At 47.7% G+C, this 25,245-nt stretch overlaps 1 protein-coding gene across 2 annotated transcripts in view; it reads right to left on the reverse strand.

The window, feature by feature from the left end:
* The window catches only part of aass (aminoadipate-semialdehyde synthase), a 122,670-nt gene that overhangs the window by 48,539 nt on the left and 48,886 nt on the right, over nucleotides 1–25,245 (reverse strand). For both annotated transcript variants that reach the window (XM_068050892.1, XM_068050893.1), the window contains exons 12-14: nucleotides 18,061–18,123; nucleotides 17,895–17,962; nucleotides 12,107–12,228 (exon numbers count right to left, since the gene is read on the reverse strand). In XM_068050892.1, the coding sequence (XP_067906993.1) occupies nucleotides 12,107–12,228; nucleotides 17,895–17,962; nucleotides 18,061–18,123 (253 nt within the window). The remainder of the gene's footprint in view (nucleotides 1–12,106; nucleotides 12,229–17,894; nucleotides 17,963–18,060; nucleotides 18,124–25,245) is intronic.

The raw sequence follows: 25,245 nt of genomic DNA on the forward strand, positions 1-25,245 counted from the left end.
GATAGCCATAGATGGGGAACCACCCCAAATCCGCATATTTAGAGGTGACTTCCCTGCGTGGTGGAGGCTCCACCTGCTGTTGGTTACGTTGCAGCGGCAGGGGGAAAGAGGCCCTTAAGTGGCCTTTTAACAGCCACTTAAGGGCCTCAATTGGCATCTGGGTAGGATGGCTGTTTCAGCCTAACCATCCGCACCCCCCCCACCCCCAACATAATCACCCCCCTGCCTCCAGTCATGAGTGGGGGGGGGGGGGGGGCCCATAAATGGCAGTGGTTCAAGAAGGCAGCTCACCACCTGCTTCTCAAGAGCAATTAGGGATGGGCAATAAATGCCCTGCCAGCGACGCTCACATTCCAAGTATGAATTTAAAAAAAGTTAACAAGCACTGCAGCAACTCACCAAGGCTCCTTTGACTGTACCTTCCAAACCCACGACCTCTACCACCTAGAAGGACAAGGGCAGCAGATGCATGGGAACACCACCACCTGCAAGTTCCCTTCCAAACCACACACCATCCTGACGGAACTATATTGCCGTTCCTTCACTGTCACTGGATCAAAAATCTGGAACTCCCTCCCTAACAGCACTGTTTGTGTCCCTACACCAAATCGACTGCAGCAGTTCAAAAAGGCAGCTCATCACCAACCTTCTCAAGATCTATTAGGGATGAGCAATAAACACTGGCCTTGACACCGATGCTCACATCCTATGAACAAATGTTTAAAAAAGCCATCTATCTTTGTCATCAGCAAATTTGGATATGTGGCTTTCTAGCCCATCATCTAAGTCGTTAATAAATATTGAGGCCCCCCACACAGATCCCTGCGGGACACCACTAGTCACATCCTGCCAATTAAAGTACTTACCAATTATCCTTACTCTCTGCCTCCTGCCGTTCAGCTAATTTTCTACCCTGATCAATAATTTTCCTTCAATTCTATGGGCATCAACTTGAGCTAACAGTCTCTTATGAGGGACTTTATCAAATGCCTTCTGAAAGTCCATGTAGATAACATCCATAGGCATTCCCCTGTCCACTACTTTATAGAGAGTCATAAGTCATTTACAGTATAGAGGAATGCCATTTGGCCCATCGAGTCCATGCTGGTACTCCACAAAGCAATCCAGTCAGTCCCACTCCCCCGCTCGATCCCCGTAGCCCTACAAATTTATTTCATTCAAGTGGCCATCCAATTTCCTTTTGAAATCATTGATTGTCTCCACTTCTAGCACCCTTGTGGACAGTGAGTTCCAGGTCATTACCACTCGCTGTGTGAAAAAGTTCTTCCTCACATTCCGCCACATCTCTCGCTCGAAACCTCAAATCTTTGTCCCGTAATCCTTGTACCATCAGTTGATAGGAACCTTTTTTCCTTGTCTTACTTATCTAAACCTGTCATAATCTTGTACACCTCCATCAAATCTCCCCTCAATCTCCTTTGCTCCATGGAGAACAACTCCAGCTTTTCCAACCTAACCATGTAAGTAAATTCCCTCATCCCTGGAGCCATTCTGGTAAATCTCCTTTGCATCCTCTTGAGGACCCTCACATCCTTCCTAAAGTGTGGTGACCAGAATTGGTTGCAATACTCTAGTTGTAGCCTAACCAGAGCTTTATAAAGGTTCAGCAAAACTTCCCTGCTTTTGTACTCAATGCCTTTATTTATGAAACCCAAGATCCCATATGCTTTGCTAACCACTCTCTCAATATGCCCTGCCACCTTCAAAGATCGATGTACATGCGAAGGTGTTAGTTTAGGCAGGCATCAAGATCGGCGCAGGCTTGGAGGGCCGAATGGCCTGTTCCTGTGCTGTACTGTTCTTTGTTCTTTGACCCCAGGTCCCTCTGTTCCTGTACACTCTTTGGAACTGTGCCATTAAATCTATATTGCATCACCCAAACCCTTCTGCCAAAATCCATCACCTCACACTTATTCTATCACCTCTTCTGCTAGCCTATTTATGTCCTGTTGCGGGCACTTTGTACCATCCTCACCGTTTGCCATTCCTCCAAGTTTGGTATCATAGGCAAATTTTGAAATTCGACTCTGTATTCCAAATCCAAGTCACTTCATATATAGCAAAAAAAAAGTGGTCCCAGCGCTAACACTTGAGAACACCACTGTCCACCATCCTCCAGTCTGAAAAACCACCATTTACCACAGCTCCGTTTTACATCCTTAAGCTAATTTTTTATCCAACTGAACACTGACCCCCCTGTCCCATGAGCCTCAATTTTGTTAACCAGCCTTTTATGTGGCACTTTATCAAACGCTTTCTGAAAATCCATATTGACAAAAGGCACTGCATTCCCTTCATCAACCACAGGGGTAAGCAATGTGTCTCTATACAGACACTATTGGCCACAGTCAAAAAAATTTGAAGTTGGTGACTGGTAATTTCAGGGATGAGAAATTTCCGCCAAATGGCGGATTTTTGACATTGGGATTTCAGAAATCCGCCATTGACCTTTTGTTTCTGACCAGACCAGCTTTAAAAAAAGATCGCAATTGTCAGTTTCACAGCTGACAAGCACTGAAAGCAGGAACAGCAGCTTCCAAACTTCAGACAGCTTTGTGGTCTTCTGGCAGGTTCTGATTTTCTTTTTTTAAAAGCCTGTCAGAAAACTACGAAGATGTCAGAAGTTCGGAGGTCGCTGGTCCTGCTCTCAGCAACTGCCAGCTGTGAAACTGACAGTTGCGATTTTTTGATAAAGTTAGCCAACCACAAACCTGCTTTGCTGTCAGTTCCCAATCTCAGCAACTGTCCGAGGGAGGGGGGGGGGGGCGGGGGGGGAGAAAGGGAGTGGGGGGCGAGGAGGATGGGAAGACAGTGGGGGGGGGAGGATGGGAAGACAGTGGGGAGGGGAGGATGGGAAGACAGTGGCGGGGGGGATGGGAAGACAGTGGCGGGGGGGATGGGAAGACAGTGGCGGGGGGGATGGGAAGACAGTGGCGGGGGGGATGGGAAGACAGTGGCGGGGGGGATGGGAAGACAGTGGCGGGGGGGGAGGAGGATGGGAAGACAGTGGCGGGGGGGAGGATGGGAAGACAGTGGGGAGGGGAGGATGGGAAGACAGTGGCGGGGGGATGGGAAGACAGTGGCGGGGGGGATGGGAAGACAGTGGCGGGGGGGATGGGAAGACAGTGGCGGGGGGGATGGGAAGACAGTGGCGGGGGGGATGGGAAGACAGTGGCGGGGGGGATGGGAAGACAGTGGCGGGGGGGGAGGAGGATGGGAAGACAGTGGCGGGGGGGAGGAGGATGGGAAGACAGTGGCGGGGGGGAGGAGGATGGGAAGACAGTGGCGGGGGGGAGGAGGATGGGAAGACAGTGGCGGGGGGGAGGAGGATGGGAAGACAGTGGCGGGGGGGAGGAGGATGGGAAGACAGTGGCGGGGGGGAGGAGGATGGGAAGACAGTGGCGGGGGGAGGAGGATGGGAAGACAGTGGCGGGGGGGAGGAGGATGGGAAGACAGTGGCGGGGGGGAGGAGGATGGGAAGACAGTGGCGGGGGGGAGGAGGATGGGAAGACAGTGGCGGGGGGGGAGGAGGATGGGAAGACAGTGGGGGGGGGGAGGAGGATGGGAAGACAGTGGGGGGGGGGAGGAGGATGGGAAGACAGTGGCGGGGGGGAGGAGGATGGGAAGACAGTGGGGGGGGAGCAGGATGGGAAGACAGTGGGGGGGGGAGCAGGATGGGAAGACAGTGGGGGGGGGGGATGGGAAGACAGTGGCAGGGGGGAGGAGGATGGGAAGACAGTGGCGGGGAGGATGGTAAGACAGTGGCGGGGGGGATGGTAAGACAGTGGCGGGGGGATGGTAAGACAGTGGCGGGGGGGATGGGAAGACAGTGGCGGGGGGGATGGGAAGACAGTGGCGGGGGGGATGGGAAGACAGTGGCGGGGGGGATGGGAAGACAGTGGCGGGGGGGATGGGAAGACAGTGGCGGGGGGGATGGGAAGACAGTGGCGGGGGGGGATGGGAAGACAGTGGCGGGGGGGATGGGAAGACAGTGGCGGGGGGAGGAGGATGGGAAGACAGTGGCGGGGGGGAGGAGGATGGGAAGACAGTGGCGGGGGGGAGGAGGATGGGAAGACAGTGGCGGGGGGGATGGGAAGACAGTGGCGGGGGGGATGGGAAGACAGTGGCGGGGGGGATGGGAAGACAGTGGCGGGGGGGATGGGAAGACAGTGGCGGGGGGGAGGAGGATGGGAAGACAGTGGCGGGGGGGAGGAGGATGGGAAGACAGTGGCGGGGGGGAGGAGGATGGGAAGACAGTGGCGGGGGGGAGGAGGATGGGAAGACAGTGGCGGGGGGGAGGAGGATGGGAAGACAGTGGCGGGGGGGAGGAGGATGGGAAGACAGTGGCGGGGGGGAGGAGGATGGGAAGACAGTGGCGGGGGGGAGGAGGATGGGAAGACAGTGGCGGGGGGGAGGAGGATGGGAAGACAGTGGCGGGGGGGAGGAGGATGGGAAGACAGTGGCGGGGGGGAGGAGGATGGGAAGACAGTGGCGGGGGGGAGGAGGATGGGAAGACAGTGGCGGGGGGGGAGGAGGATGGGAAGACAGTGGCGGGGGGGAGGAGGATGGGAAGACAGTGGCGGGGGGGAGGAGGATGGGAAGACAGTGGCGGGGGGGAGGAGGATGGGAAGACAGTGGCGGGTGGGAGGAGGATGGGAAGACAGTGGCGGGGGGGAGGAGGATGGGAAGACAGTGGCGGGGGGGAGGAGGATGGGAAGACAGTGGCGGGGGGGAGGAGGATGGGAAGACAGTGGCGGGGGGGAGGAGGATGGGAAGACAGTGGCGGGGGGGAGGAGGATGGGAAGACAGTGGCGGGGGGGAGGAGGATGGGAAGACAGTGGCGGGGGGGAGGAGGATGGGAAGACAGTGGCGGGGGGGAGGAGGATGGGAAGACAGTGGCGGGGGGGAGGAGGATGGGAAGACAGTGGCGGGGGGGAGGAGGATGGGAAGACAGTGGCGGGTGGGAGGAGGATGGGAAGACAGTGGCGGGGGGGAGGAGGATGGGAAGACAGTGGCGGGGGGGAGGAGGATGGGAAGACAGTGGCGGGGGGGAGGAGGATGGGAAGACAGTGGCGGGGGGGAGGAGGATGGGAAGACAGTGGCGGGGGGGAGGAGGATGGGAAGACAGTGGCGGGGGGGAGGAGGATGGGAAGACAGTGGCGGGGGGGAGGAGGATGGGAAGACAGTGGCGGGGGGGAGGAGGATGGGAAGACAGTGGCGGGGGGGAGGAGGATGGGAAGACAGTGGCGGGGGGGAGGAGGATGGGAAGACAGTGGCGGGGGGGAGGAGGATGGGAAGACAGTGGCGGGGGGGAGGAGGATGGGAAGACAGTGGCGGGGGGGAGGAGGATGGGAAGACAGTGGCGGGGGGGAGGAGGATGGGAAGACAGTGGCGGGGGGGAGGAGGATGGGAAGACAGTGGCGGGTGGGAGGAGGATGGGAAGACAGTGGCGGGGGGGAGGAGGATGGGAAGACAGTGGCGGGGGGGAGGAGGATGGGAAGACAGTGGCGGGGAGGAGGAGGATGGGAAGACAGTGGCGGGGGGGAGGAGGATGGGAAGACAGTGGCGGGGGGGAGGAGGATGGGAAGACAGTGGCGGGGGGGAGGAGGATGGGAAGACAGTGGCGGGGGGGAGGAGGATGGGAAGACAGTGGCGGGGGGGAGGAGGATGGGAAGACAGTGGCGGGGGGGAGGAGGATGGGAAGACAGTGGCGGGGGGGAGGAGGATGGGAAGACAGTGGCGGGGGGGAGGAGGATGGGAAGACAGTGGCGGGGGGGAGGAGGATGGGAAGACAGTGGCGGGGGGGAGGAGGATGGGAAGACAGTGGCGGGGGGGAGGAGGATGGGAAGACAGTGGCGGGGGGGAGGAGGATGGGAAGACAGTGGCGGGGGGGAGGAGGATGGGAAGACAGTGGCGGGGGGGAGGAGGATGGGAAGACAGTGGCGGGGGGGAGGAGGATGGGAAGACAGTGGCGGGGGGGAGGAGGATGGGAAGACAGTGGCGGGGGGGAGGAGGATGGGAAGACAGTGGCGGGGGGGAGGAGGATGGGAAGACAGTGGCGGGGGGGAGGAGGATGGGAAGACAGTGGCGGGGGGGAGGAGGATGGGAAGACAGTGGCGGGGGGGAGGAGGATGGGAAGACAGTGGCGGGGGGGAGGAGGATGGGAAGACAGTGGCGGGGGGGAGGAGGATGGGAAGACAGTGGCGGGGGGGAGGAGGATGGGAAGACAGTGGCGGGGGGGAGGAGGATGGGAAGACAGTGGCGGGGGGGAGGAGGATGGGAAGACAGTGGCGGGGGGGAGGAGGATGGGAAGACAGTGGCGGGGGGGAGGAGGATGGGAAGACAGTGGCGGGGGGGAGGAGGATGGGAAGACAGTGGCGGGGGGGAGGAGGATGGGAAGACAGTGGCGGGGGGGAGGAGGATGGGAAGACAGTGGCGGGGGGGAGGAGGATGGGAAGACAGTGGCGGGGGGGAGGAGGATGGGAAGACAGTGGCGGGGGGGAGGAGGATGGGAAGACAGTGGCGGGGGGAGGAGGATGGGAAGACAGTGGCGGGGGGGAGGAGGATGGGAAGACAGTGGCGGGGGGGAGGAGGATGGGAAGACAGTGGCGGGGGGGAGGAGGATGGGAAGACAGTGGCGGGGGGGAGGAGGATGGGAAGACAGTGGCGGGGGGGAGGAGGATGGGAAGACAGTGGCGGGGGGGAGGAGGATGGGAAGACAGTGGCGGGGGGGAGGAGGATGGGAAGACAGTGGCGGGGGGGAGGAGGATGGGAAGACAGTGGCGGGGGGGAGCAGGATGGGAAGACAGTGGCGGGGGGGAGCAGGATGGGAAGACAGTGGCGGGGGGGAGCAGGATGGGAAGACAGTGGCGGGGGGGGAGGATGGGAAGACAGTGGCGGGGGGGAGCAGGATAGGAAGACAGTGGCGGGGGGGAGGAGGATGGGAAGACAGTGGGGGGGGATGGGAAGACAGTGGCGGGGGGGAGGAGGATGGGAGGACAGTGGCGGGAGGATGGGAAGACAGTGGGGGGGTGATGGGAAGACAGTGGCGGGGGGGAGGAGGATGGGAAGACAGTGGGGGGGGATGGGAAGACAGTGGGGGGGGATGGGAAGACAGTGGGGGGGATGGGAAGACAGTGGGGGGGGATGGGAAGACAGTGGGGCGGGATGGGAAGACAGTGGGGCGGGATGGGAAGACAGTGGGGCGGGATGGGAGGACAGTGGCGGGAGGATGGGAAGACAGTGGGTGGGGGGATGGGAAGACAGTGGGTGGGGGGATGGGAAGACAGTGGGGGGGGATGGGAAGACAGTGGGGGGGGATGGGAAGACAGTGGGGGGGGGATGGGAAGACAGTGGGGGGGGGGGGAATGGGAAGACAGTGGGGGGGGGGGGGAATGGGAAGACAGTGGGGGGGGGATGGGAAGACAGAGAAGGAGGGTGGGAAGACAGAAAGGGGGTGGGAAGACAGAGAAGGGGGGGGAAGACAGAGAAAGGGGGGGAAGACAGAGAAGGGGGGGGAAGACAGAGAAGGGGGGGGGAAGACAGAGAAGGGGGGGGGGAAGACAGAGAAGGGGGGGGGAAGACAGAGAAGGGGGGGGGGAAGACAGAGAAGGGGGGGGGGGAAGACAGAGAAGGGGGGGGGAAGACAGAGAAGGGGGGGGAAGACAGAGAAGGGGGGGGAAGACAGAGAAGGGGGGGGGAAGACAGAGAAGGGGGGGGAAGACAGAGAAGGGGGGGGAAGACAGAGAAGGGGGGGGAAGACAGAGAAGGGGGGGGAAGACAGAGAAGGGGGGGGGAAGACAGAGAAGGGGGGAAGACAGAGAAGGGGGGGAAGACAGAGAAGGGGGGGAAGACAGAGAAGGGGGGGGAAGACAGAGAAGGGGGGGGAAGACAGAGAAGGGGGGGGGAAGACAGAGAAGGGGGGGGAAGACAGAGAAGGGGGGGGAAGACAGAGAAGGGGGGGGAAGACAGAGAAGGGGGGGGAAGACAGAGAAGGGGGGGGAAGACAGAGAAGGGGGGGGGAAGACAGAGAAGGGGGGGGAAGACAGAGAAGGGGGGGAAGACAGAGAAGGGGGGGGAAGACAGAGAAGGGGGGGGAAGACAGAGAAGGGGGGGGGAAGACAGAGAAGGGGGGGGGAAGACAGAGATGGGGGGGGAAGACAGAGAAGGGGGGGAAGACAGAGAAGGGGGGGAAGACAGAGAAGGGGGGGAAGACAGAGAAGGGGGGGGAAGACAGAGAAGGGGGGGAAGACAGAGAAGGGGGGGAAGACAGAGAAGGGGGGGTGAAGACAGAGAAGGGGGGGTGAAGACAGAGGGGGGGTGAAGACAGATAAGGGGGGGTGAAGACAGATAAGGGGGGGTGAAGACAGATAAGGGGGGGTGAAGACAGATAAGGGGGGGTGAAGACAGATAAGGGGGGGTGAAGACAGATAAGGGGGGGTGAAGACAGAGAAGGGGGGTGAAGACAGAGAAGGGGGGTGAAGACAGAGAAGGGGGGTGAAGACAGAGAAGGGGGGTGAAGACAGAGAGGGGGGGGGGAAGACAGAGAAGGGGGGGGAAGACAGAGAAGGGGGGGGAAGACAGAGAAGGGGGGGAAGAGCGAGAGAGAGACACAGACAGACAGACAGACAGATCAAGATCTCTCCTGACAGATGGACATCTATCCAGAATACACGCATCGCTACAAGTGTGTGGATAAACACTGACTACTTGCGCAAGTAAATACAATGCCAGGTATCTCACTAAATCAGTGTCCAACATCGAGATGAGAAAGTAAGCAAATAAATTAGTCTTCTCATGTAAAGCTTCTTCACAAAAATTGCACATTTGTTGTTGTTTTGATTAACAGCAAGATGAATTTTTAATGTCGTTATAGAACATAGAACATAGAACATACAGCACAGAACAGGCCCTTCGGCCCACAATGTTGTGCCGATCCTTTGTCCTCTGTCAAGGACAATTTAATCTATACCCCATCATTCTCCTTTATCCATATACCTATCCAAAAGCCTTTTGAAAGTCCCTATAGAACATAGAACATCTTTCCAAAATTGTCTCACCGGCCCCCTATCTAAAACAAAAATTGTAATGTGCCCCCCTCCCCACACAAATAGGTTGGACAACCCTGCTCGAGGTCTTTAAACTTGTGTTTTAAAGTAACCTAGCAGCTAGGCTATGTTAAAACATATGTTTCAAGGCTTGTGTTTTGTAAACACAATTTTAAAAAGGCAAAAATCATTTCGGGAATGTCTTGATTTCTACACTCTGGCATGCGTTACTTCACTTGGGACATATTTCTATATAAATGTCACAATTCCGCAGCTAACCATTTGGAATTACATTGTTCTAGAACTTGTATTGAGGGGAAAACAGGCACGAAAATTCAAGGAATCTCCAGTAGTCAGCACTTTAAGTTCCTCATGAGTACAAGAATACAGTGTAAAAGGGCTGAGTGATATTGGCAAAAATAAGGTGCTGCTGACCCATATACAATAGTTTGTAAATACAGATAGCTTTAATCTATGATAAACTACGATTCCTTAACAAAATGCATGCTGCATTTGTAGTTTTAAAAACTGTCGGAGAAGATGCAGTAAAAATGTATTATGTTTCAATGAGCATTTAGAAACAGTCATTAACTGCTGTTTTTAAACTGTGAATTTGATTAAAGGTCAAGTTTTACAGTGTGTCAAAGATCAGTAACTGAAATGAACATAAATTACTATCCATTTTGAGGGCAGATAACCTGAGCGGCCAATGTCATTTGAAAGTTGTCTGTATCATATTAGGTTAAAAGTGCACCTTTGCTAACAAGTAATGGATTTGGCTTGGACATAAATTGGTTAGTCTTGAATACAATCTTACAGATAGTAACTAAACATTTTGTAACTGATTAATATATACAGTAACAACAGCTCACATTTTTTCAGAAAAGCTATTTCCTAATAATTATCTTGTCAGAGCTGATTAGGTATCGACAGTGAAAGACTGAAATATGGACATAGGTGAATTTAAGAGAATTGCTTAATTGGAGGAACTGAAGGGAGCTCCTTATTTGTAATTGTGTTTATTTAATTTTATCACTAGCTTTGGTGAGCAAATCACATTTTGTCCATGAGAGATTCTGTTTCTGTATTTTAGAATCCAGGACCTAGCTTAATAGCCTGTGAAGATGAATAAACTAGACTTGACGACCTAACATTAATCTCCCTGTCCCTTCCTGTCCTACTCTGCTTTTCTGTTACATGATTCGCCTGAAGTACTATCTGCTACATCCTATAAAATTCTCCTGATTTGGAGATCACTGCCCTTTTGTTGGCTGCCCCATCGTCAGACACATATTGCAAGCAGGTGGAGAAGTTGCACAGAGACCATCACGGATTAAATTGTCTTTTGACAACAGCACCGTGAGAAATGATCCCTCTTCCTTTTGCTGATTTTTCTACTGTGTCACTCCAATAAGCACAATAACAATCTTCTCCTTGAGTTTCATGGTTTATTGGACGAATTTGCACTCCTAACACAGTGTGAATCCACAAAGATCATCCGCTAAGGTCCATGACATGGTACAGCTAGCTCTATTCTGTCAACAAAGGTAATTTGCATTGGCATTGCATATTGTTTTGCTTGCTAGCTAGCTAATACAGTTGTGCTGCTCTCCATTGATGTTTGCATGCTTAGCTACTTTATTTCTAGGGAGAAATAGGTTTTAAATTGGACTTTATTTAATTAGATTAGTCAAGCATAATCTGCCTTTTACAAACTGTGCTGGCTATCCTTAATTATTTTTATTCATTTCATGGGATGTGGGCATCGCTGGCAGGGCCAGCATTTGTTGTCCACCCTGACTGCCCTTGAGAAGGTTATGGTGAGCCACTTCTTGAACTATTGCAGTCCATCTGGTGCGGGTACACCCACAGTGCTATTAGGGAAGGAGTTCCAGGATTTCGATCCAGCGACAGTGAAGGAACAGCAATATATAACCAAGTCAGAATGGTGTGTGGCTTGGAGAGGCATTTGCAGATGGTGGTGTTACCATGTGTCAGCTGCCCTTGTCCTTCTGAGTCAAAGAGATCGCAGGTTTGGAAGGTGCAGTCGAAGGAGGCGTGGCGAGTTAACTCAAACAGTGCATGTCACTATCATGTATATAAGCTTTAAAATGAGGAATAAAGTTGTTCTCTATCATATTAAATTCTTTTTTGAACACCTCCCACTGATCTTCTGTCGTTTTACCCATTCCATTAACAGAATTGCCCAGTTTACTGTGAACAGTCTCTGCCTCGTCGCATTGAAGGCAGCCTTAACTAAATTTTGGTAGATGTTTTGCATTTCTTCCTTTCAAACACTACATGGAACTTACTGTTTTTTAAAAGTGGTTGCAATGTGACTATACTAGTTTTGAATGAACCATTCAGCAACTCAGACATTCTTGCATCTGTTCAATCAGGTAGTATTTCAGAGATCCTGAACTGTCTCGTTTTTCCCTGGATTGTGTTTTGTAGATTGATACAAGCAAATTTCTTCCACACTTTCAATTTTAATTTAAAAATACAAGATACATTTAGCGTGCAAACAGACATAAGCAGAGGAAGTATTTGTGAGTACATTTGTGGAGTAGCTCCTACCATTTCTAATTTATACAAGAAAGAAAAATAGAGTAACATATCAGATGGAATGATTCAGCAGAATTGCTAAGTGTAGTACTGTTGAAGAATCAGACACAAACAGTAATCTGTTTCTTTTCTTTCGGGTAATAACTGACTTGCTGTGTATTTCCAGAATTTTCAATTACTGTTTCAGTTTTCCCTTTAGTTCATCTTTATTTTTTGTTTTAGATTAATTAGAAATGGTAGGCGTTACTCCGTAAAGATTTGCACAAATACTTCTTCTGCTCAGCTCTGTTTGCACACGTTAACAATGTCACTGGAAACATCAATCAAAAGGAATCTTTTCTGAACTTATTTTCAAAGTCAGTGCATGACTCCAAACCAACATGATGACTACAATAAAATGCGATGAAAGTATCCTTGATGAAGAGTAGCACCTGTTTTAATATTCACCACTTAAGGTACAAATGGTTACTTACCGACAGTCACCTCAATGTCAGTGTCCCGGGTGATATAGTCCAAGACTGGTCCAGAAACATAACCAGTTCCAAGCAACAGCACGCGGCCTTTTGCACTCATGTTCCTCATTTGAGCAAACTCCCTAAAATCGTCAGACATTTTAGATGAACTGCAGTCTGCTGAACGACACAATTCTAACAATATTGTTAGAGAAAAAATATTGTATGCAAATAGATCAACTTAATGAATTTTGAAATTGCATTCATTCAAATTTTGTTTCATAAGTTAATTTATACAAATGCAGCACCAAACAAAATTCATAAATTTGTATCGTCATATTGTAGTCCATAAGGTGGATATTGACAGGGGCAGGTGGGTATGCGGGTGGGTAGAGTTGCTCCCCACCAGAGGTCAGTCTGACTGACGAGCTTTGCTTCCAGTCAGGCAGGGAAAACTCTGGGGCTGTAAGGTCTGATCCCGGACCCTGGACCCCGGGTGTGGTGGAGGGCTGAGTTTTATCCTGGTGGACTTTGTATAAAGTGTGAGGGGGGGGTGGTGTTGGAGCAATGGAGACCATACAGACTCCGGTAAAAGCCCTTAACCTACTCACTGGAGCTGGACACACCTTCCCTTCTGCTGACGGATTTCCGGAGGCCAAGGTTAAACCTGCAAAGCTGGTTAAAGCAGAAGCTGCCACTCCCATTCATATATTAAACTGCCAACCAGCCCCCTGGCAGCAGGTCAGCTGCTCGTCCCTTGTCCTGCCTCTATTAAACCTGGAAGTGGGCAGCTTGGAGGCAAGTTTCATATTCTTGGAATTTTAACATCTGTGCTTATCCCCAACCCGCCCGTTTGTACATACGAACATACAGCCCAATGTTTCACTGTTAAAGCTGACAGTTTCTAAAGCTGCGGTTCAGCAAATCATTACCCTATTGGTGAACCATTCGCTTTTTTAGCTGGTACAACAAATTTGCGCCAAGACAGTAATATGCCTTCAAATAACGGTAGAGTTAAAAGATTAAGAAACATCCTTGTGGAAGAAGCAAGTTTCCTGCAGTTCACATTAGACCATGCAAGATGTTAAAGGTAGAATCAGGAGATAAACTAGCAGCACCATGCAAGGAATCTCAAATCTGGTTAGCGAGGACAGTTAGCAATTACATTACCGCTACCAGAAAGCATGGTGCCTTGTGCCAATTCGTTGAATTATAACATTTGGCCAAGATGGCATAGAATTTATTCAAGGCTTTCCTGATCTTCCTGTATTCGGGTGAGTCTATGTTTTTCTTCACTGTTGCAGGTGACGTGTGTCAAACAACAAACTGACTCCTGACAACGCAGCTAAGCACCAACGTCATCAGTGCCTTCCCAGCTGTGCACATGCGCAGAACAGTGTCTTCCTGCCAGTGTGGTGCTGCACATGCACAGCCTATGCCAGCACCCGGCTTACCAGGATGAATTCGCACATGTGCTCTAAAACGTCATCGCATGCCGGAACGGGGCCGTTCACTCCCCGCATTGCCGCTTCCCCTCAACCTTTCACTCCCCGCCACCTTCCACCCGCCACTCACACCCGCCCTCGTTGCTGCCCCCTTCGGCACCGTCCTAAGGAACAGCGGGAGAGGGTAGGGAACGAGCTGCTAAAACGTCAAGCTGGGGAGCAAGCGGCTGAGGGGTGACAGGGTGACGGAGGAGCCAGTGTCCAAGAAGAGGGGAGTGGCGAGGCGTGGAGCAAGCCACCATCAGGAGGGGGGAAATGGGGGCGGGGAGAGCGCGGCCAAGCTGGGGGAGCAGCGAGGGCAGGAGTGTGGCTGAGGGGGGCGAAATGGGAGCAGATGGGCGTGGGAGGGAGAGGCGAAGAGAAATGCGATGGCTTCTATCTGAATTATAGCCGGAATCCATTTGCACTGCTGGAATTGTGCAAGAGAATAAGCCACAGGAATCTATTTTTAAAACCAATATTTTAGAATAATAAGCATCATACAAAGAGCGAATAGAAAGATGAGATTATTTGGTTCTGTACTAGCACAGGTACTGTTGGGGTGGGATGGAGGCAGCGATCACAGCCATTGTGGGGTTTGGATTTAAGGCTGCATTTACTTTTTGTGGCAAATTGAGCAGAGCCATCTGTATCATCTATATTACTGGCAGCTCCAGAGACGTCACAGACAGTGACGTTTCAGTTGATGAGGCTGCATTTGCGCATGCGACAGTACTGTGCCACCTACTGGTTGCGTTGTCAGCAAATGCAGACGTCAAATAATTGAGAGAAAATCCTGGGAGAAACATTCCTGAAATTTGAGATTTCAGGAGTGCAAATTTCTAACATTACCTCCTAAACACCTACCAGTTAGCTTAACATCTGTCTGAGGGAAAATGTTAGAAGCTATTATTAAAGATATTATAGCAGGGCATTTAGAAAAAAATCAAGGTAATCAGGCAGAGTCAACATAGCTTTGTGAAAGGGAAATCATGTTTAACCAATTTATTGGAGTTCTTTGAGGGAGTTACATGTGCTGTGGATAAAGGGGAACTGGTGGATGTATTGTACTTAGATATCCAGAAGGCATTTGATAAGGTGCCACATCAAAGGTTATTGCAGAAAATAAAAGCTCATGGTGTAGGGGTAACATATTGGCATGGATAGAAGATTGGCTAGGTAACAGGGAACAGAGTAGGCATAAAAGGGTCATCTTCTGGTTGGCAAGATGTAATGAGTGGGGAGCCACAGGGATTTGTGCTGGGGCCTCAACTTTTTACAATTTATATAAATTACTTCGATGAAGGGACCGAAGGTATGGTTGCTAAATTTTCTGATGACACAAAGATAGGTAGGAAAGTGACTCGTGAAGAGGACATAAGGAGGCTACAAAGGGCTATAGATAGGTTAAGTGAGTGGGCAAAGACCTGGTAAATGAAGTATTATGTGGGAAAGTGTCCACTTTGGCAGGAAGAATATAAAAGAAGCAGATTATCTAAATGGTGAGAGATTGCAGAGCTCTGAGATGCAGAGGGATCTGGGTGTCCTGGTGCATGAATCGCAAAAGGTTAGTATGCAGGTACAGCACGTAATTAGGAAAGCTTATAGAATGTTATCATTCATCGCGAGGGGAATTGAATGCAAAAGTCGGGAGGTTATGCTTCAGCTATACAGGGCATCAGTGAGACCACATCTGGAGTACTGTGTACAGTACTAGTCTCCTTATTTAAGGAAGGATGTAAATGCATTGGAGGCAGCAGAAAAGGATTACTAGACTAATACCTGGAATGGGCGGGCTGTCTTACGAGGAAAGATTGAACAGGCTAGGCTTGTATCCGCTGGAATTTAGAGTAAGAGGTGACTTGATTGAAACATATAAGACCCTGAGGGGTCTTGACAGGGTGGATGTGGAAAGGAAGTTTCCCCTTGTGGGAGAATCTAGAATTAGGGGTCACTGTTTCAAAATAAGGGGTCGCCCATTTAAGACAGAGATGAGGAGAAATTTTTTCTCTCAGAGAGTCATCAGTCTTTGGAATTCTCTTCCTCAAAAGGCAGTTGAAGCAGAGTCTTTGAATATTTTTATGGCAGAGGTAGATAGATTCTTGATAAGCAAGAGGGTGGAAGGTTATCGGGGGTAGGTGGAAATGCAGAGTAATCAGTTCAGCCGTGAAATTATTGAATGGCAGAGCAGGCTCGAAGGGCCGAGTGGCCTTCTGCTCCTAATTCGTATGTTGGTATGTACCTTATTTTGAAAGATTATTATTTCAAAGCCTGACAATAACAAGGTTATTGCACAATTTTTTCTTAAGGTGGTAAAAAGATCAAAAATTCTGGAAATGCACAAGCAGAGAGACTAATGTTTTCAGTGTGTTACTTTTACCGAGTTTTGATGATGAGTCGCTCCTGTAACATGAACCTACCTTGCTCTCTTCCAGCAAATTTTATTCTTATTTCAGAGTTTTATAATTTTCTATTCTCATGTTACTTTTTTAATGTTACGATGTCTCAAGTATTATTCCTTCCTGTGTTTAGACAATATAGATGTGTCTCACACTAATCTGAAGACTTTGTCAAATCTATGTATCTGATGCTGATGGGGTTGTGCCGTGGGCTTAAGGAATCTCCCTCGCATTCTAATGTGAGCAAGCTGATATCCCAAAGCACACATCTGAGGAGAATAATTAGGGCCTGGCAGTGTCACAGGGCAGGGCCCTCTGTGGAACAGGGATGCTCGCTTTGGGAGAAGTGAAGAGAAAGCACATTTTACCCCTTTTCTTCAATTAAAGTATGAACTAATGTCTCGGAGAATCAACAATGTATATTTTCTGAACAAAGTATCCTCCCCATTTGTGCTTTTAAACACTAATATATGGAGAGGGGAATTTCAACTTAAGCCCAAAGCAGGCATGAAGTGGGTGAACCATCTTCAGCCTCATTTTCATATGAGCTCCAGCAGTGAAAGAGAAGATGGTCTCAATCTTCATACAAAATGTCAAACTGACCACTATCAAGCTGGCATTAAACTGAACAACGTGCATAATTGTGGATCAGAAACTATCTCACAGTGGCACAAACTGTGCAGTAGTGCTGTTGTATTAGTGAACAGCCTCTAAATAAGTGGTGTGGACCAAACTACCTGCAGCCCTCCAGGATAGTGTTTAACTATATTGGTCTTCCAGTCATTGTTAACGCTGGGGGTGAAATTTGTTGTAGGTGTGCCCATAAAACAAGCTGTATCAAATCTGCTGCCAGTAATATGTTTCACTGAAGTCAATGCGTCTGAAGTTTTCAATTCAATTTATACTGCAGACCCTCAATGTGCAAATATTTGATATGACAATTTGATCTGTGAGGTTTTAAATGGACTCACTGTCCACCTTCTTAGAACAGATAATATGCAATGTAAGCATCTTTAGATGAAGGACGACAAAATAAAACTATCAGAAAACCATCAACACTTAATGATTATAGCATGAATAAGTTTCATATTCAAAGGATTTTAAAATGAACAGAATATAAGCTTACTCAGGTACCTGGCCAAATTTGGATTTGCTGTGTAGCAAGTAGATTGTCAATTTTATTGTGGGACAAATGTTATACAGAATCAGTTGGGAGTTGAATGGATTAAGGATGTTTATACTGAAGACTACAACTTGCATTTACCCACTGCTTCCCCTCTCTGGCCTTACCATGATCAAAATCCCAACCTGTTTTCATCTTGTCCTCAGTGACAATATAAAACTACTTGTTACAATATAAACCACAGAACAAAGGGAGTGAGGGAGAGAGGCGGGGTGGGGGGGTGGGAAGAAAGCAAAGAGAGCAAACGCTCGAGAGGAACAATGCAAACTCCCGCAAGACTCACTGAACCATGCAGAACAAGAAAGGTCTGTCCTGAGTTAGCTGATCTCAGTCAGGGCAGAAGCCAAGAAGCGACAAATTGTCCTGGGCTTGTGTTCCTCATTGTTAACCAGTGACCTTGCTGGAAATGGGCATGTTGTGGATGGGATAAGTCTTTGATATGCTGCCCCCGACAGTTGAGTAATTGCTGACACTCCATGCCTAGATTCAGGTCTGAACAACAGTCACCCACAAAGCCATGCACCATTTGCAAAAAAAACCGCAAAACTTTCCAAACAGCCCTATTTAAAATAATTCCTTTGCACCAAAGCACCACAAAATTCTCCCCCATCACCAGATGCCACCCAGAGGAACAAAATGCATCACTGCAGCTACTTACATTTACAGTGTTTATTACATACAGAGACAGGCATATCAGAGCATTTACCACAACACAGTGGATAGCTGAGGCCAGAGTAATTTACCTGTTCGCTCTTAGCTTCTGAATATATTTGAATTTAGGAGTCAGTGAACCATTGGATGCGATTACAGCCTAGAAATAATCAATTTGAAATACAACCATGCATTACATGTGACAGGAGTTGCAGTAGACAGCAAAGTACGCAAAGTCAAGAATGGAATTGCACTTACATTCCGGATAACCGGAGATAAACTGTTCTCCTTTTCAAAGGGTTGTGTAGCATCAGAGGACAACTGTACAGGGTAGAAATCATGGATTTTTTTTTTAGAAAATCACAAAGTCTCCAAGGCAGTCATTCCTTCAGGTAATTAATCTAAATGTAAACATTTCTTCTGTATGCATTAATCAGCAATAAAATCACAATCACTTCAGTCTAGGTCAGCTGATAGGACACTAAGAACTTGAAGTACAAATTACTCTCTGGACGCAGACAAAACTCTGAAGGAATTTTAAATAGCAACAGAAAATGCTGGAAATGCTCAGCCGAGCTGGCAGCATCAGTGGAGAGTGAAACAGAGTTAAAGTTTCAGATCGGTGACTCTTCGTCAGAACTGGGAGTGCTTAGAGATATAACAAAGGCACAGAAAGCAGGGAGGGGAGGAAAGAATAAATGGGGATGTCTGTGATAGGGGAGAGTCAGGAGAGATTAAATGAGAAAAGGAGTGAAAGTGAAAAGAGATGGTAATGGGACAAGTAAGAAAACAAAGGATATGTCTAGAGGAGATGTGAATGGAAAAGCAGAATCACCACCAACAGCTGCCATCCAAAAATAAAAAAGGGGCAGAGGTTATGATCTGAAATTGTGAACTCAATGTTGATTTTGGAAGACTGTAAAGTGCCTCGTCAATAGATGAGGTGCTGTTCCTCGAGCTTACACTGAGCTTCATCGTGTAGGAGGCCAAGGTCAGAGTGGGAGTGGAGCAGATAATTAAACTGACAGGCAACTAGAAGCTCACAGTGACACTTGCAGACTGAACTGAAGTGTTCCACAAAGTGATCACCCAATCGGTGACCAGCACCAAAAACATCTTCCCTTCCCCTCCCGTTTCAGCCTCCTAAGTGAATGTTCCCTCCGCAACACCCTGGAACACTCCTCAATCAGCCCAAGCACCCCCTCCCCTTTTATTTCCTCCCTTCTTACCATTCAAGGCCCCAAACACTCCTCCAGGATGAAACAGCGATTTATTTGTACTTCTTTCAATTGAGTACACAGTATACACTGCTTACAATGTGGTCTCCTCTACACTGGGGAGGCCAAAAGCAGATTAAGTGCCCGCTTTGCAGAACACCCTTGTTCAGTACTCCATTTTTCAGCTTTTTTCCTTTCACTATCATCCCTCTTGTCATTTAATTTCTCCTTCATCCCCAATTGTTCTTTCCTCCTTACCTCCCCCCACCCACCACCCCCCCCCCCCCCTCCAGCCTCACTTTCCCTGCCTAGCTTAAAAACTTTATGTCTCCAAGTGCTCCCAGTCCTGAGGGTCATCAACCTGAAACATTAATTCTGTTTCTCTCTCCTCCAATGCTGCCAGACCTGCTGAGTATTTTCAGCACTGTGTGTTTTTATTCCAGATTTCCAGCATCTTCAGTACATTGCTCTGGTGAATTTCTGTCTGGCTTAAAAACAACATTTAAACTTCCCTCCAGAATGAGTGAATGCTAACCCTGCTGCAAAAACAGACAGACAGGCCAACCAAATCTTTCATACTTTTGGTAAAAACAAAAGAATGGCGCCATTGCATATATTTTGTTATGACCGAGGCGTGAGGAGTGCATTCTTTATTCTAGTTCCACTTCTCCAAGGGTCACAACATATATTTGAATTTTTTCCCACTTACTGATACGATGAATCATCGATTCTATTTTTATCCCAGAATAAAACAGAACAACCAGTTTTCTTTAATAAACAACAAAATTATCAGATTATAAATAAGTATTAACCAGTAATGAAGTAAAGCATAAACAGACAGATTGAAATTTCAAGTTTCCTTTTTACCTTTGCCCCTCACACTCACACATACACCGGTTAACCAGGAAAATAAAAGGAATTTTCGTTTAGAGCTCTGTTACAGACAAAAACAACCACTTGGGCTGAATACTTGCTTATTCTTGAAGAAACAGCAGATGAGATATGTTGTATTCCAAAACTGGCATACAGTCTGGCCTCCGAGTACACGTAGCTGGGTCTTTTCGAACAATTATTTTCAGACGGCATTGAGAATTAATTTATCAGGCTTTTCTTCAAAGACAGAACACGAGATGAGTTGACACAGTGGACTCCTGAGGGTCTTTTAGAGAGGTGTTCGAATGCTGAGCTCAGTTGTGGTCTTCTCCTTCCTTGGGAATTCCCTTCTCTCTTTTGAAGTTCTCTTCTCTTTCTGCAGGCTTTTTAAAGGGAAGGGACAGGCTGGGCTGAACTGGGGTTCTGTCCTTCAGTTTATTTTTAAAACTTCAATCCTTTTTAAACAGTTCATTCCCAATTTCAAAGAATTCAAAAGTGAAGCCAGAAACAGAAAGTTCACCTTCTGACCTGTCACTTCTCTGCACACATCTTCCCCACTTACCAGAGTTTCCGTTCTATTTTTAAACTTGAGTCATGTGACAACCAGTAAATGTTGTTGTCAAACATGTCCTTTCAGTGTCCTTTTGATGACCATCTTGAAAAAAAAACTGGTCCAATATTTCTTCAGTTTGACTATGAATTCCTCAAAAAATATATTTTAAAAAAACAAAAGCACTTTCATAACACCTCCACCTTCGGAGGAATGAAACACCATTTTTAAACGCGTTTCATTACTAAGTGTGGAAAAAAAAGATGAAAATTTTTGAAACACATCTTCACACTCATACTCATTCACTCTTTTCTGTAGTTAATACAATTCTGCTCTGTATTCTCTTTTCATTCAGAAAAGTCAAAACAAAGTTAGATTCTCAATAAAGCATCTGCAATAACATTATTTTTTCCTGTAATGTGGATAATCTTTAAGTGATAGGGCTGTAATAGTAAACTCCATCGGAATAGTCTGGCATTCTGGTTTTTAAATTTTTCCACAAAGTTGATCACCAAATCAGCCAACTGCAACCCTTCCAAACAGAGCCCCTGCCACCTCACCCACTTGTTTCAACTGGTCCTTCCCAGTGTTACTGTAGATCAGCACATCATCAAGGTAAACTACACAGTTAGGAACACTGACTTGGTTCATTAGTCTCTGAAAGATTGGTGGGGCATTTTTTAGCCCGAATGATATCACTCAGCATTGGAGAAGACTGTCTGGTGTGACAAAGGCTGATATTGCTTTAGTTGGGGGTGTTAAAGGAACTTGCCAGTATCCCTTCAACATATGTTTTTCGTAAGAAATGTGGCACTGCCCACTCTGTCAATGCAGTCTTCCAAGCGAGGAACTGGATAGGAGTCTGCCTTTGTTACTGCATTAACCTTTCTGTAGTCTATACAGAGTCTATTTGAATCATCAGGTTTAGGCACTAATACCACTGGCGAACTCCAGCTGCTTTGTCTGGGTTCAATTAGACAGTTTTCCAACATGTATTGGATTTCTGCTTTTTCCTGGGCCTGTTTCTCTGGACTTAAGTGATAAGGATGCTGTTTTATAGGAAAGGATTCCCCTACATCCATATCAGCATCTCATTTACCTATTAGGCACACTACAGCTTGCCGGACTGAACACTGAGCTCAATCATTTCAGAGAATGACGGGCCCGCATTTTACTTTTATCTTGTTATTTTTTTCTTTTTTCTTTTATTTTTTGTGTTTTTTTTAATCTTAGTTTGTTCAGTTTGTTTCTACTGTGCCTACCCACTGTTTTTTATGTTTGTGCTTCTGGTTGTTCAGTTTTCAGTCCATTAACACCCTATCTGTACTAATGCTTTGTCTTTCAGCACACCATTAATATATTATTTGCCGTTGCTCCATGACCTTCTGGTCAGCTATTCTGTGACCTTGTCCTATCAATACCTTCTCCCTTGTTATCTCTTGCCCCACTCCCACTTTACTTGCTTAAAATTTTTTACATTTCTTAGATCTGCCAGTTCTGAAGAAGCATCACTCACCTGAAACATTAACTCTGCTTCTCTCTCCACAGATGCTGCCAGACCTGCTGAGTTTTTCCAGCACTTTCTATTTTTATTTCAGATTTCCAGCATCCGCAGTATTTTGCTTTTATTATCATGTGTGGTTAGGTTGTACATCCTGGTTTATCCCTCCAGACTCTTTTACATGATGTGAGTAGCAATTCAGTATTAGCTAACCGGATAGTAGGAAATTCAATTTTATAGTTGTCTAGGTCTCTTTCTGCCTCATCCTCACTATCCCTTTCCTTCTTCACTTTCCCTACTACCTGACATACCAGTGCTTGCTTATCCTCCTCCCGGCGATAATATTGTTTCAACATATTAATATGACACAGCCAATTCTTTTCCTGGCAATTTGGGGTGCCAATCAAATAATTTACTTCACCAATTCTCTTGACCACATCATATGGACCACTGAAATGTGCTTTCAACAGTTCAGCCTGTAAAGGCAGCAATACTAACACCACATCCACTAACACCATATCTTGGCATGCTTGTCTGCCCATTTCTTCATAGTTGTTTGAGAAGCTTTAAGGTGTTCCTGAGCCACTTTGCATTCGCTTGGGAGCCGTTCCCGGAACACAGATACATAATCTAACACAGAAGATTCATCCGTCTGTTCTAAAAACCTTTCTTTAATTTGTTTTAGAGGACCTCTTATCTCATGTCCATAAACTAAGTCAAAAGGACTAAAACTGGTAGATTCATTAGATGAATCCCTAGTGGCAAACAAAAGAAAATTTAGCCCCTTATCCCAATCATGGGGATAGTAATGACAGTATGCCCTGATCATTGTTTTGAGGGTCTGATAGTACCTTTCTAAAGCTCGTGTCTGTGGTTTTATGCAGAGGACTTTAATTGTGTTTTATCCAAATTACCCATAACATTCTGAAAAATTTTAGACGTAAAATGGAACCTTGATCTGACTGAATCTCAATCAGTTATCCGTTTCTAGTGAAGAACTGGGTTAACTTCTCTCCCACTAACTTAGCAGAAATTGTTCTCAAGGGAATGGCTGCTGGGAACCAAGTAACCATATCCCGGATAGTGAGTATATATTGGTGTCCCGCTTTTGTTTTCAGTAAAGGTCCTACAGAGTGTACCAACACCCACTAAATGGTTCCCCAAAAACTGGTATGGGAATTAGAGGTGCCGGTTTTATACCAGGTTGCAATTTTCCCACAATCTGGTACTATTGGCAAGTTTTACAAAACTGCACTACGTCCTTGGAAAGACCTGGCCTGTAAAAATGTCAATTTATACATGATTTGGTTTTTCAGATTCCCACATGTCCTGCTGTAGGAATTTCATGGGCCATCCTTAATAGTTCTCGCCGATACTTTGGCAGTACCATTATCTGATGAACTACCATCCATTCTTTGTCTGCAGGTCTGTGAGGAGGTCTCTGCTTCTTCATCAAAATCCCAATTTTAATATAATAGCCTTCTGGAACTCCTTTGTTTCAGCTTTTGTTAGAGCTGATTGTGCCTCTTTATTTAACTCTGGATCAGGTTGCTGAGCCTTGATCAGGGAAGACTTATTAAACATTTATTTTTTTATTTATTTAGAGATACAGCACTGAAACAGGCCCTTCGGCCCACTGAGTCTGTGCCGACCATCAACCACCCATTTATACTAATCCTACATTAATCCCATATTCCTATCACATCCCCACCTGTCCCTATATTTCCCTACCACCTACCTATACTAGGGGCAATTTATAATGGCCAATTTACCTATCAACCTGCAAGTCTTTGGCATGTAGGAGGAAACAGGAGCACCCGGAGAAAACCCACGCAGACACAGGGAGAACTTGCAAACTCCGCACAGGCAGTACCCAGAATTGAACCCGGGTCCCTGGAACTGTGAGGCTGCGGTGCTAACCACTGCGCCGCCCTTCAGATTATCCAAAATCCCAAATAAAGTTTCAGATATTCAACTATTTGATGGCGGTGCCAATTTTACCTCCAACAATGGAACTTGTTTTGCTATTGCTCGGGTTGCAACACATGAAGGAAAAATTCCCGGAACCTTTTGCTGCAATTGTTCTGTCTCTTTAACTTCACTTCATCTTTCCGTGACTACTGGAGAAGCTACTACCTTTGCTCCAGCCAAATTATTCCCCAGGAGTAGGTCAACTCCATCTACTGGCAAACTATGGACAACTCCTATAGCTACCATTCCAGGCATTAGGTCACACTCTAGGTGCACCTGATACAAAGATACAGGTATATACTCCCCGCCAATACTATTCGCTAAAACTTTAGCATTCATTGCGCTCTCTGGTGGAAATGTCATGCCTTTCCCAGCAAATAGTTTGGGTGGCTCCTGTATCCATAAGTATAATGTCATGCAGAACCCCACCTGCCAAGAATGAGGCATATTAATTTCATCATATGAACATTAATTTTAAACTGTCGCTCAAGTGAAGAAATGACTTGTTGAAGAGATCACCAGACATTTGGGCCGGAAGGACACTTGCATACTAAGGGACGCTGCTTGTGCAGACAAAGGACTATTTCCTCATCCAATTAACCCAAATGGATTTTGATCAACAGACATTGAAGGTGTAAAGAAGTGCATTCCAGGGACTGCTAAGATCATACAATCCACAAACCTCGCAGGAGAGACTGTTCTAAATAAGGACCTAGTCACATGACTAACCTGCTGGGCAACCTGAGGGTTTTTTGAATTGTGCCACACAGGAAGGAACAGAAGGCAGTTTTGCAACTAAAGCTGGAACAAGGAAGCCCCTCTCCTGGCTATCTCTCTCTCTCACTTTCTGCCAAGCCACCAGACCCACGGAAGACACATAAACCTCAAGAAAGAAAAGACTCCTACATCGAAACCGGTTGAGGCATGAATTAGGCCTCAACGAATAGCAGGACTTAACAGCAACCAAAGACTCAACATTGAACTCAAAGGACAGTAAATAACTAACAGCTATTGCCTCAAACTTTTCACCTTTATTCTTTCCACTTTTTCTGTCTCTATCTGCATGTGTTTATCACGTATGCATGCTCGCGTGGTCGCGTTGATTATTTGTAGTCATTAACCGGATTAGAGTTTAAGATTAATAAACTTCCACCTTTCTTGTTTAAATCTAAGGAAACCTGTTTGATTTCTTTGCCTTACAACTGGAGCAGTGAACAAGGATTCATTGAGGGGGAGCTAAAAACACGGTGTTTCTAAAATTAATACCGGTTAAGGTTAAACCAGGCAAAGGCTGAGAGAGAACCCCTCGATCCCTTCTCACCTGGTTGTAA

The sequence above is a fragment of the Heterodontus francisci genome, chromosome 18 (genome assembly GCF_036365525.1).
Source record: "Heterodontus francisci isolate sHetFra1 chromosome 18, sHetFra1.hap1, whole genome shotgun sequence".
Lineage (NCBI taxonomy): Eukaryota > Metazoa > Chordata > Chondrichthyes > Heterodontiformes > Heterodontidae > Heterodontus > Heterodontus francisci.